Source organism: Lampetra planeri, chromosome 5 (genome assembly GCF_965212315.1).
Source record: "Lampetra planeri chromosome 5, kcLamPlan1.2.h2, whole genome shotgun sequence".
In the NCBI taxonomy this organism is placed as follows: Eukaryota; Metazoa; Chordata; class Hyperoartia; order Petromyzontiformes; family Petromyzontidae; genus Lampetra; species Lampetra planeri.
Window position 1 is genome coordinate 11,308,533 of NC_136111.1, and position 13,914 is coordinate 11,322,446.

Genomic DNA, 13,914 nt, shown 5'->3' on the forward strand with positions numbered 1-13,914 from the left:
TCTGCATTATAAGATGCACTTTCACCCCCCCCCCACCTGCATTTTAAAGTAGACGTTGTGGATACATATGTAATGGGTGCCATGAGTCGCAGACGTAGACTTTGGAGGCAACACATTTATTCAGTTCCAACACACGGGGTAACTTCCCCTTAACAGAATAACAACCTAAGGTGGTGACCACCCGGCTAACTACACTAGTTACCACTTAACTGTTACTACGGACCCGGGACTACAACATCTGCCCGGGTCCACGTGCTGGAAGACTCGTTGAACGGAGATCGTAGACGAAGGGTTTCTTTCCCGAGATGAACAACGCTGGTCCCTCTCGGGACCCGGCTTCTATTCTCTGTGGCGTGGCCGGCTCCGCCCTTGGCCACGTCCACCTTCCAGAACCCTCGGGAAGGATCTGGGTCCCAATCACGTGACCCCCCTAGCCCTCTCTTGGGGCCCCTCTGTCAACTTAACCGGTCACGTGTCCTCCCGGGTCAACCAGAGTGCCATGGCCTCACACAACCTTAGCCTTCGGTTGGCACTCACACACCCTATCCTGTAGGGCCGGCACTGCACTTACAGCCTGGTGCCACCCAGCGCTATTGTCCAGCGCACACCGTGCCCCTCTAGGGCCGGTACTACACCACAACATGGTGGCATCCAGCGATGTCACTACACAGATGTGCTTGCGACCATATTTGTATATATTTATTAACACCAGGCGCAAGTTTGGGGTGTGCCTCACTTTTCCTGAGTGTCTCATATGGCGGATACATTAGTCAAATATTCACTTGTTACAGATGGAGACCCATGCACACATTTGGCATGATGGTGTCCCTTTTGTTCATTTATAAGATAAAAAAATAAATTATTTCCAGTTTCTGCTCTGCCAAAGTGCACTCAATGTCAATGTTTTAAATATTTAAAAGTTTTCTTATTTTGATATTCAAACACAAGTTCTGTTTACTAATTGATTTGTTTCTATATGAGGAATTGGTGTTTCAATCTTTTTTCATGGACCAAAAAAAAAAGTTTTTATTAGCTGACATGCCCAGTTAGATTTTCTTTTTGTCTAAATTAAATGTTTGTGACACAATTCCATGCAAATTTTATGAACATCTTCTAAGCATAGCTGGATTATGCAATGCTAAAATTATGTGCAATATCATTTCACGATCGTTGCCTTCATACATCATTCAAAAATGCATATGGGTCTTCACCATTATACACCGTATGTTACAATTTGTTAAAAACACATCTATTAATACAGTCTTATGTTGGTGAAGATGGAGCACCCATTAACCATACATATATGCTTACAATGCATTTCTGAGCATTTAATAACTGCATATTGCTCCCTGAATCGCTTCAAAAGGCAGGTCTCATCCAAACAAGGAAGAACATTCATACGCATTCATGGGGGTTCTGGAATCATTTTCAGAATGCATTTGTCCTCGGGAGGCATTTAATGACCAGAACTCATGGAAGGTGTGCAGGATGCGGTGCGCGCTGAGGGTGCAATGAGACGACGGGGCTGTGATAGCGACTGTGCTGGAGAGGACCTGTCCTATCTCTAACTTTGGGCAACCCTTTGAGTACTTTGGCCAGTTTTATAAACAGGATGATTCCATAACACTCCCTCCCTCCCTCCTGCCTACAGACAGACGGACAGACAGACACGCACCCAGGCTGTCCTATCTCTAACTTTGGGCAACCCTTTGAGTACTTTGGCCAGTTTTATAAACAGGATGATTCCATAACACTCCCTCCCTCCCGCCTACAGACAGACGGACAGACAGACACGCACCCAGGCTGTGTTTCTTGGGCTGTCCGACACAAGCTTGGAGCTCCCATTAATGAGAAAAGGCTTTAAAGTTCTGAAGTGTGCCACCCAACAGGATATATCGATGTCACACCCATTGATGTATCTTATGAAAATGTACTGGAGTTAGATCAAAAGGGTGCCATGATGCATTGACCATAGATTGAAGTGTTTTTCTCATTCAAAAAAGCATTCAAATTAATATTTGAAGTGTTTGAAACACACTGCCTAGGTATGCACCTACAAGATAAGACACGATCAGAACAATCATGTTTTGGTTTAATCATTTGAGTTTCCGATATGATTATATTATGTCTAAGATTTTATTAAAAACCCCACCAGCACAATAGTGGACTCAATTAATGTCAGAGAGGTTTGTTGAATGTATATAGCATCATAGCCATGTGTAATTGTACTGCATAAATACACAAATATATACTATGCAGCATGTAATATACTTATTATTTTAAACCCCTCTCCTGAATTGTATACACTTATTTCCCCCAAAATGATTCAGTAGCATTACGTTTGAATTTACTAAATATTTAACCATGAACATATATATATAAAAATTAAATAAAAACATTTATATTGACAACATTCTGTGCGTGTGTACACACACACATACAACACACATACTGTAATTACTGTATATGAAAACAGTCAAATATCAAGTCATTCAGGTGTGCGCATTGGCCTGAGCAGAGCCATGAAGGTGATGCTGAATCACATCTTCTTGGCCTTGGAATTCCATTCTGTGTAGCCCCCCGTGTAGTTGCGCGACCTGCAAATGAAACAGCACAAATACGAGTGTATAACTTCTACAAAAAATGCAATCTAAGCCATTCTCAATCCACCAATAGATGAAGGCCTCGCCACACCGATAACGAGGGTTTTTTTTCTGGTCAGTGCGGGTTGGTGAAACAGTTGGCGGGAGGGAACCCAGGAGCAGATTTGTTTGCTCCCCGTGGCTGTTAGCTGTGGCTGGGAATCGAACTCCAGCTGCTCTCTGCTTGAAGTAGTGCAGGGTGATGCCCATCTTTCATCTTTGCTGGTGGTGTTGAGCCGGTGGTAGAAATTTCACATTCGTATGGAGGGAGCCAGTCTCTCCATAGGAAAGACAATTTAAACTGCTCACGAAGTAATACCCATTCAGTGTACATTCACAACTAATATTCAGTACATACAACGTACAATAATTGAACGAGATAGAATCGGGCAGAACTATCCCTCTTCCATTGATTACTAATGCATACCTGTCAACCCATACGGTTTACCCGTATTCTTGTACAGGGAAATTGAGTTTGCAGGTCCATACGGCATACAGCCTTTTTAATATGTGCAAACATTGTTTTGTCTATTTGTCTGTGTTTCTCCCTTGTGGTGGGACTTTGTGGTGGGACTTTGTAGGATGAACGTTGAGATTTATAAGGGCACGGGGTGACCAATAAGGTCTGAATTTGTCTGCAATAAGGTAGCCACTGATAAGGAGTTGACAGGTATGGTAATGGCCTAAACAAACTCCCTAAAATTTGCCCTTCCATCTCCATCCCAAACGTCACCCCTCCCGATCTTCCCTATAGCTGCAGATGTTGTTGGCCCCAACGATTACAAATCAGCCTCTTCTATGCGGTGGGGCTACAGCGGTCGAGATGGCGTGTGCATCTCGCTGCTGCTCAATCTGTTCAACCCGTGATTTTATTTAGATTTTTGTACAAATAAATTGATTAACTTTGTCTGTATGTGTTGATTATTCAAATATGGTTTCCCTTGAGATGCTTTTACTATTTAAATGTTAGATGAAATCTAATTATGATATTGTAATACACTGTATAACAAGTAACAGAACAACAACATACACATTGACTTGGCTCAATTATTCATTGCCAATGCATTGGTTCTATTTAAAACTTGAATTCGTGGACGGCTTGCATAATATATCCTTGTGTAATGCGGGCGTAAACGGCTTCGCGGATATGACGTCATGGGGGGAGGAGTTAGGTCACGTGGGAGAGAGGGGTGAGGTCTTAAGGGAGAGATACCGGAAGAGACGGGGGAGTGTGGGAGACAGAGTTAGAGTGAGGCCACGCAGGGCGGAGGTCGAGGAGTGGCGAGATCGCCAGATACACGGAGGGTAAGACTTGGCACCGTCGGCCAGCGGTGACCAAGCACGGAGGAACAACGGGCAGCGGTGGAGCTGCAGTGAGGGCAGCGATGGGGCTGCAGTGAGGGCAGCCGGAGGACTGCACAGGGGGTCTGCAGCGGAGCTGCAGAGGTGTGGAGGCTACGGGAGCGAGGGCAGCTACGGAGCTGCCAAGGGGAGAGCTCTGAGCGAGGGCCGTGCGGGAAAAGTGTAAGAACCCGAATAAAGGACGACGGAGACAGAACCAGGATCGAGTCCCTTATTACACTTGCATAAATAACAGAGGATGCAGCCTTGTTTGATGAATCGATGATGAATGCTTTCCGTTGACCTTCTTCAGTCACCCTGGGTCCTGTCCTTGTTAATATTGTTGGGCAGTGACAGTCGCATGGCCCTGAAATGTTGACATTTCTGGCTTGTTGGTTATTTTAACCTGCTTGCTAGGACACCGTGCAGTGTACACAAGCTGGCTACAATTGCCCTCAAAATCAGTTACTTATTTGTTTGCGTTTTAGTTATTAAACGACACAATTGCCCGTTGTATTTACAAATGCCTAAATAAAGGGTAGGGAACCCACTTGGCAGCAGTAAGCAGATGAAAAACCACCTGACTGCCACTTTCATTGTTAGCACTGCTCAACAACTAAACATACACATGTAGACAAAAGTAATGTTTAAGGCCATGGTCAACCAAAATATTGTGACTTACAATCTGAGACCACATTGCACTTGGCTTTTCATAAAAAAATTAAGGTAACTTCATCATCGGCATCAGCCATGATCTATCCACTGCTGGATGAAGACTTACCAATGCCATCGCTATCACTGCCTTTCTTGAAATGAAACAATCTAGATCCTGCATACAGGCGAATTCATATTCATTGCTCCATCTCCATGGTGGCCTTATGCACGAGTGAGTCCACTGCTATGGCTGCCACTCTATCAGTAGTATTACTCACCATTTCTACATTTTAAGTTATTTAACTAAATTATTAATTACATTTGCTGAACTTTGATCAATGTGCTCAAAGTCTGAAAAGGACCATCCAATCAGAATGTCGAGGTCTGATTTTTCCCTCCATGATATAAATTAATCTCATGATTTATGTTTTTCTTTCATCTGTTGTTATTCTGTACGATCGCAAATGAAGAGGAACAAGACTAATGCAGCAGCAGCACTTCCTTGTTCTGCCCGTCCTTTATATGAATTACAGGGTGGAGCAGTGGTACACGGCTTAGCACGGTGCGCTATGAACCCATTTCCTGAGTTTAATCCCTGGCCATGCCTAATTAAAGTGGAAAGTGATATCAGACCCAGTCCTCTCCTCTCCCCTCTTCTTCACAAACCTGCACTGACCAGTAGAAAACGTGGGGAGGACTGTATCCATGGGTGAATCGAGGATAGCTGGAATTTAGCTTTTACTGGTAGGAACCACCTGGTTCCACCAACCCACAGGGGATTATTGTGTCCGTCCATCGTGCATCAAAAAATGAGAGGGGTGGGGCTGGTTGGAGAGGGGAGGGTGGGGAGGGGCTGGGTAGGGAGGGTGGGGAGGGGCTGGGTGGGGAGGGTGTGGCTGGGTAGGGAGGGGCTGGTCACCCCGTGGTGCCCTTATAAAACTCAACATTTAACCTACTCACGCCGGCTTGTGCCCGCCCTCACAGTCGGCCATATTTGCGGAATACACCACGCTGCCGTTGACCCTGGCCATTGACCGAGCAACCCAACGTTCCTACCAGCTCCCTCCGCAGGAATGTGTTTTATATATATGAACTATGAAATTGTATTTTAATAGGTTGACTGGGTTACATAAACGTGGAACGAGTGCTCATGACCTACGACCGGGTGTTAAAAGTTAAAACCGCGATCTTGACCTCAAAGTCAGAGGCAGTATGTTGTGAACAGGTCATATCTTGGTGCTATTACAAAGTCTGCTTGTGGCCATTAAAGACCTTCACACCTGTCAAACACAAGTGCATTTTATCATTGATGGAAAATTTAGTTAAAATAACTCTTACTCACCCAAAGGAGCAGATGGACAAGGTCTTTAAAAAAAACAATCGTAAGCTAAAGGCCTCTGAATTAATGTTATACTAAATACAGTAGTCACGTGCATAAATCAAAGTATATTAACTTATACAGTATTTCAATTGGATAGGGGAAAAGCCCATTATGTAGTAATATGCATGATACAGAATAGAGAATAGAAATATAAACTAAAACTGAACCAAAATGAATTATTTTTAATTTTACCAGTTAAGGCCTACTGATCTATATAGCTCTGTTCAGAAGCGACCTGGCCACAAATTAAATTATAGCTCAACGAAGTTGCTTATCATGTGGACATTTATCGCAGCCAAATTCTCTAAATGCATTTTTAGAAATGTGAAGGAAAAAACTGGAGGACCCGGAGAAAAATCGACGCGACCACGGGGAGGACGTGCAAACTCCAAATATATAAGCATCAAGGTCGGGATCAAACCCATGATCTCCTCTAGACTAGTTGAGGTAGTTAACATCCCGCCAGCGTGGCGCCCCAAAATTAATGGTTGGGTTAAGTGAGTGTTATCCAGATAATACTGGATTTGTAAATAAGATCAGCCAGTGCTTGTAAAAAAAAATATGAACATGCCTATACCTGCTTGTAAGGTATATTTGTTCTACGCTTGTTTTTAGCCTTTACTATTGGTCTCCCCCCCACCCCCAAAAAACACAAGGGATTATTTATCAGTGCTGTAACAATCCTGGAGGTTAAACAAGTGCTGTCGCTGAAACAGATCGGAATCCCAACTCCGAACAATGATCTCCGACACCAGTTTGCCCTCGACCTGGACAAAACAAACACGTCTCCGCATTGTGAATGGGTTAAAACCAGAACTGAGAGTGCGTACTTTGTGTAGCCGAGTTTTCGCAGACTGTAAAGTGCTGTTTGTCCACGCATTCCAGATCGGCAGTAAACCACAATGTTGTCTTCCTTGTGCGGCATGTCCACCCCGTAGAGGCCCTTGAAGGTGCCAGAATCTCGGATGAAAGCGTCGTTGATCTTCCCCACTGGAAGGGCACAGCAAGGGAAGAAATGTTTAGACCCGCACAGTCCAGAGTAGAGAGGGATGATAAAGAATGGTGCAGGAGAGTTAGGAGAGTGGAAAATGTTGACCCCCCCCCTTTCAACAAACTATTTAGAGCTTATTCGATTGCTGTGTAAGTGTTGCCAGTAACCACATGTAAGCAGTGTTTCCAACATCGTGATTTTTGTCACGAGATCAAGAGATGTTTTGGCTTTCCTTTGCGATTTTTTTTTTTGCAAAGCGACTAATGACGATTCCTGTGACTTTCTGGGACAAGGACATGCAAATTTAGGAGCGATTCCAGTAGTGTATTAAGTGTTCTGTATCAATTTAGTTACGTGAACCGCTTTTGGTAAATTGCTAAGTGACATTTTGACGACATTAAAAGTGATATTTTGCGACATCTGGTGACCTTTTGAGGTTAATTTGGCAATTTTCCGATTTGAGAAGTTGGCAGCACTGCATAGAAGTGTCACATTGCAGCCCCCTGGTCTCAGGCAGTGTTTTCACACATTTACGCTCTTTCATAAAATTGCCCAATTATCCCATTGCTAGGCCCATACTCTTAAGGGCATCATTATAATTCTAGATACTATCACAAGTATTTAGAACAATCACAGCATTGACCTGAGGATTTACAGTCAAGTGGCATGGCCATGTCCATTCATCCCCCATCGTGAGCTCGAGCACAGTTTTGTTGTTGACAGAAGGAGTACTGACAATATCAGCGGGCCACCTGTTAAAACAAGTTATTTTGAAGAAAGAGACTGTAAACATTCGTCTCACAAAGGTGTGTTTTTTTTTAAATATTGCAAACAAAATAAAAAAAATTACAACAAAAAGCCCAGATAAAAATGTCATCTTTTTTTTGTTAGACAAAGCAAGTAACGACAAGAACATTACGTTCTTGAAAACATTGTGCAACACAGGAGTGCGTGTTCGGGACAAACATCGAAAGGGGCGCGGGTTATGGAAATAATATTTTTCTAAAAAAGGTTAAATAACTCGTGTGCAGTGCACAGACCCGTGTTCTCTCTGACATTTTGCATTCATGTTATTTATACATGTGAATTATATCATTAACAGTCATTATCTATCCATTACTGGATGTAAACCACCCCATGCGGTCATCATTCCTCACGGTCCAATGCTGCTACCATCCATCTCACTCTTACAAATGAACTTATCTCATCATTCCATCTCCACGATGGCGGTACTCTTGGTCGAGTTCTCCCCTCTGCTGTACAGTATTATAACCGCAAGTGTGTGATGTTATACCCATGTAATAAATCTGGGCCAAATCACAAGTGGCACAATTGTTTCCCCGATGGAAAATTAACTCTCATCGCCAACTTCGCACTGGCTGAAGCACGAGGGTGTGCCGCAATGTGGTGATGCCACGATATAAGATTCACGATAATGGTATCGTCCGTTTTGTTAAATGTCAATATTTCGTGATTAAGTAAAGGTAATAAAGTGGCGCAGGCCTTTTATTACATTCTTACGCCGCGTCTGGAGGAAGGGCCTCCACTAGAGGGAGCTCTAGAGAACCTCTCTGTGAGGTATTTGGCCTACTCTTCCACGCTGGCGAGACATCTCGGGAAAAAATGAGAGCACTCACACTTTTCCTCACCACACGCGACCTGCCGATGGACGAACTGTTATGTGCCCATTTATTCTCAGGAGTAGACAGAAGCAGGATGGCAAGTCCAGTATGCTAACCATGACAACATGGTGGCATCAGTATTGATTATCGTTGCTCTTGTATTTATTTAATGTATATTTGACATCCTGACACACATACAAAGGCAATAATTGTAAAGTTGTAAGTGATACGCCATTATTCATTCAATTAATCCTGGGTAAAATATGATCGAGCGTAATGGACGACTTGGCGATTAATGAAAATTATTTTTTTGCGGTTAATTTAATTTTGTCATTATTTTCAGCACTATGGATTGTAAACACGTGATTTGGTGATGCTGCTTGCTGCTGCTGTGTTGGCGGTGGTGCACTAGCAAGCACAGTCAACAGAAAAAACAAACAAGATACTCGTCAATAACACCGCCTCAAAAGAAAAATACACTTATATAAAATATGCAAATAAGAATATACATATGAAAATATACGTAAACTGTATATATACAAATATATTTAGTAAGAAAAATTTTAATATATTAAATATGTTCCGACGTTGTGGGCAATGGCTCTTCTTCATATCTGACCAAGAGGGTAATTCCCGAAACGTCGCAGATTATATCTTTTTATTTTAAGGCATTTCTGTTTACGAGTTTTTTTTTTATTATGATAGATTGTAAAGTTGCAGTGATTGGAAGACTTGTGGCAGGCTTGTGTTACGTGAACTGCACTTGAAGAACCCTTTAAGTCATCTTTATTCGTACTGAAAGCATGACAAAAGGAATCAAAATACAACAGAGGTGCCATATACATTCACAAAGTTATGGGAAACGGACATTTCTATGAATCATCGTATTTAGTAAAATATTGATATTGTGTCGTGAAACCGTAGTGAGCACACAGCATTTTGTACCGAAATCACCGTTCTGTTTCTTTAGCACAGCACAAAAGCCAACGAAACAGGATTCAGCGAAAGAAGACGAACCAGTTTTTTGTTTTTCTTTTTTAATGATTGTATCACAATGCTTGCGGTTATGCAATGGGCGGTGGTATGTGGGTGCAAAGTGGTTGAAAGTCTACGGAAAGTACAGTGCTGTAGTCAGTCCTTATTTAATGATATACATCGCAAAACAACAGTTTAATGTTTAACGTGCCCAATTAATGTAAGTGAATATCAGTGTTGAACTATAATTCTATTTGTGAAGGGATGATAAATGAATAAGCGAATACCAGCTGTACCTGAATGAGTGAAATAATTAATGCATGAGTGAATAAATGAAAGTGAATGAGTGAAATGGAGCTGTAACCTGAATGTGTATATACAATGATGAGTGATTGGCAGAATGAGTGGATAGTGGTTGTACCTTAATGAGTGATCACATTGATGAATGAGTGAATGTAGAAAAGTATTTGGCTAAATTAGTGAAAAGTGGATGTACATGAATGAGGGAATGATTAAATTAATTAAATTAGAAAAATGTAATTTGGTGAATTAGTTAATGAGTGGCTGAATGTGTGAATAGTGGTTGTACTTCAATGAGTGAATTAATGAAATGGATAAATGTTTGAAAGGGAATTTAACACTTCGGCTTTTTTAAGGCCCAACACTGGAGATTTTCACAAATCTGGCAACTGCCTGATGATTGTGTTTGCCACTACCGGCGGATTGTCTGTACCCAAATGTTAAATTTAGTGGGATTACTCTTCAACAACACACTGGTTTGTGAAAGCAGAAATTAAATGGCACGTTTGTTCACGTGACAGCTTTATTTGGCTGTGTTGGGAAGAGGAAGGGTTGTACAACACATATTAGCATTTTCCTCATGTGATCTAACTCAAATATCAACGATGATCATGATATGAAAGAGATTTGGTAGAATTTAGTAGAAGGCAACATGTACCGTGAAAGAGTTCATTATTGAATCAATAAACAAATGCGATTCAATTAATTATGGAGTGGCTGATTGAGATGGCTGTGGCTGTACCTGGAATGTTGATGGCTGAAGGTATCATTCCCTCCTCCGTTTCACATGGCTCCCGCACGTCGAACACTCTGACGTCTCTGCTCTGCAGCAACCGCTTCAGCTCCTCATAGGAGACCTTGTCTGGCCAGAACACAGACACACGTGTGAAAAATGTCACTTTTCTCATATTTTTTATAATAATATTTAAAATCATTACAATGTAAAACCCTTTGTCAAGCCACCGCTGGATTCAGGCCTCTTCATGTCGTTTCGGTCACAGTATTAAAAAAATCATATTTTACCATACTGGTCTGTGTTTGTTTGCGAAGATGTGGGGGAAATATGTCACCACTGATATGAGTCATGGCTGTGAATCGAACTTGGGTCACCAGATTAGGAGCATAGTATGCTAACGATTGCACCACCATAATTAACCTTCTCCAATGAATGGTAATCTACCTTATGTACGACATGATTATAAACTGCTTAACTATAGTAAAAATATATATATTTACTTCTGTGCTTCCATGACCATCTATAATTGCCAAGCAATAGGAGTTCAGGAGAAAATATCCAATGCAGAGTGCATTGCAGCTGTTTGCCAATAACTTAAACTAGTCTTTAATAAATAAATAAAATAGCAAACATTCTTTGCACAGCAATCACGCTTGGTGTGCCGTTACGGTGAATTGAATCAATGTGTTTTTCCCCCCACAGAATTCACATGATACGAGCAGTCCGGAATATCTGGCTAAGTTAACCTCGTTAATGAAAGTGCCCTTTTCGTTAATTCAATATACGGGGAGCAGTGCACAGTGAACCGTGAACACTGCAGAGTGGATCCCTGAGCAGTGGACAGTGAAGAGTAAAAAGTGATCATTAAACAGATGACCTTAGATCCGAAGGCCCAAATAATCTTGTTGATCTGAGGAATGTATCCTTGTTTTTTTGTTCAAAGTGCTTACATGAGCAGATGGCAGAGTTACTCTAAAATTGTGTAACGATCGCATTTACTGGACTGGCACAACCATTTGTGTGTGTGTAACATCCGTACAAAGCAAGCAGGCCTACATACCAATTACGATCTATACAGTACTTGCCTCTCTTATGTGCCTAAAACATAGAGTTTCATACTCTTCGTTTTTTCGGTAAAGTCACGTAGGTAAAAAAATAAATTAAAGTTAATAAAATAAAATAATAAAAATCACGACGTTTCGGAGGCAACACAAGTCTCCATCATCAGGTGGGACCGTCACAGCCAGATTTGCTGTATCACTTGATTTGCTGTATCAAATTTCGATTTAAAGCTTTCGTGACTGCAGGGATTCATCTTCTTGGTTCTTTCGGTAAAGTCACGTAGAAGGGAAGTAATAAAATAATAAAAATAAAACATAATAAAAAAAAATAATTCTCACGACGTTTCGGCTACAACGCAAGCAGCCGTCTTCAGGTGAAGAATGAGACACTGCCAAGCTAGGAGCTTATACATAAGCTGGGTTGGAGGTGGAAGAAGAGCGCCTTAACAAAAAGAATGTGCATATCAAGAGGAATTTAGCATATTCATGGGAAATGCGTAGGAGGTGGGCGGGGGGTTTCAAAGTCATAATTGATACAGCAAATGTGTTGCCTCCGAAACGTCGTGATTTTTTTTTATTTTATTAATTTTAATTTTATTTTTTACCTACGTGACTTTACCGAAAAAACTAAGAGTATGAATCCCTGCAGTCACGAAAGCTTCAAATCTAGAAACACAGAGTTTTTGTCAATCCACTGCTGGATGAGGACCTGCCCTACCAAACTTCCGTCACACTGGGTCAATTGCGGGTTGGCGAATGTGTCGAGGCGTGAATAATTACATGGATTGTGGTGGACTTCTGCTATACTCTCCACAATGTATGAACATTGTCAGAAAACTGCACGTAAGTGATAAGCAAGAAAACGGTGAAGAGAACCCCGCAAATTATCCGCGCATCTCTGGAATGTCAGTCCCGTGCTGGTACAGCTGCATTTCGTTCAGTTGCAAGCAAAAAAACCGACTGTATAAGTTACAAGTCCCTCGACTTTCAGCAAAGCCTGAAAAGTATATTTGTAAACCATTCAAAACATGTTACATGTTAACCCTGTAAATTAAGTATGATGTATGTTGAACTTATTTCGCACCATATACAGCCAGCCGTGCTTATCGGATCAAATGGTCACAGCATTTAAGAATAATAAAACATTTACATACATTACTCGGTATCAACGCTGAACCCATTCCATGGAAGTTAAATGTGTTATTCACACGTGCTCAGTGAACTCGGGGAATAGTTTGACGAGAAACGCTCCAGTCAGTACCAGCGATAATCAGATTGAGTCAAATACCCACGGACGCATTTCCACACTCATTTCCCCATAAAGTAGCGGACTCTCCCTCCACTCACTCACTCACCTGCAGCTCACCTGCAGCGGTCACTCGTGGAGAACCTCGTCACTGTGACGGCTAAAGAGGCACTTCCCCACCGGAGCACACCCATGCAAGAACACGACAGCACACGTTCACGTAACGAATAAATACAGGAATAAATAATTTCAAACGGGTGCACCTTACCTGTCACCGCAGACATTGAGGGAGAGATAGATTGCTGCAGGTCTCGTAGCCCTCGCCCGGGGTATATAGCAAAGGCGGAGGAGTCCGTGAGTGGCTGCCCACCGCGTGCCTTTAAACGCCCAGGAGGCCCTCCGCCGATCTTATCTTTAGCCAATTGCTTCCCTTCTTCCGGGGTAGGATGAGTCAGCCAAACTCGAAAGTCCATATGACACTAAAAGCTAATTATATAGCCATGTTATATATTGGGGCACCCGCTAGCTAATTGGCATGGTGACAACTTCGGTTTTTTTTGTTTCCACGCTCCAGATTTGTTTTTGTATATAACTGTAATGGACGGATAGTAACGACGAGGAGTTAAAAATAGCAGGCAAGAGGTCAAATATGTTGAACCTCATTCCCTTATTCATTCTTATTCATGCACAAAAAAATATTGCTTCGGATTTTACACAAAAAGGAAGGTGATGTTTATTTACATAATGGTCAAATATATGCATTTAAACCAAAACATCTAAATGGCATCACTATTATCTGCTGGATTATTGAAGCTTCCACCTGATTTAAGGTGAATAGTATTGAATCATTAACTGTTTAAATTTCATACGTAGGCTTTCACTACTAATAATACAATTCATAATTAGCTTATTTTGAGATAGATCATGTAGATATAATGATAGTTAAAAACATTGACCATATACCG

General features: G+C 41.7%; 1 protein-coding gene across 1 annotated transcript; it reads right to left on the reverse strand.

Annotated features, from left to right (window-relative positions):
* Nucleotides 1-100: 100 nt before the first annotated feature.
* LOC144718856 (thiosulfate:glutathione sulfurtransferase-like) lies at nucleotides 101-13,367 on the reverse strand. The gene is made up of 4 exons (XM_078594429.1): nucleotides 13,218-13,367; nucleotides 10,649-10,768; nucleotides 6,849-7,008; nucleotides 101-2,597 (listed from the first exon to the last, which is right to left on the reverse strand). Exons 1-4 carry the CDS (start codon nucleotides 13,231-13,233, stop codon nucleotides 2,540-2,542), a joined length of 354 nt encoding a protein of 117 aa, XP_078450555.1. The 5' UTR covers nucleotides 13,234-13,367; the 3' UTR covers nucleotides 101-2,539.
* Between the last annotated feature and the right edge of the window lie 547 nt (nucleotides 13,368-13,914).

What these genes read in the sequence shown, in the direction of transcription:
- LOC144718856 (XM_078594429.1), bottom strand. An exon ending in TTCAGCCATCAACATTCCAG is followed by an intron (nt 7,009 to 10,648) that starts GTACAGCCACAG and finishes GTGCCCTTCCAG; the next exon opens with TGGGGAAGATCAACGACGCT. An exon ending in CGAAAACTCGGCTACACAAA is followed by an intron (nt 2,598 to 6,848) that starts GTACGCACTCTC and finishes TTTCATTTGCAG; the next exon opens with GTCGCGCAACTACACGGGGG.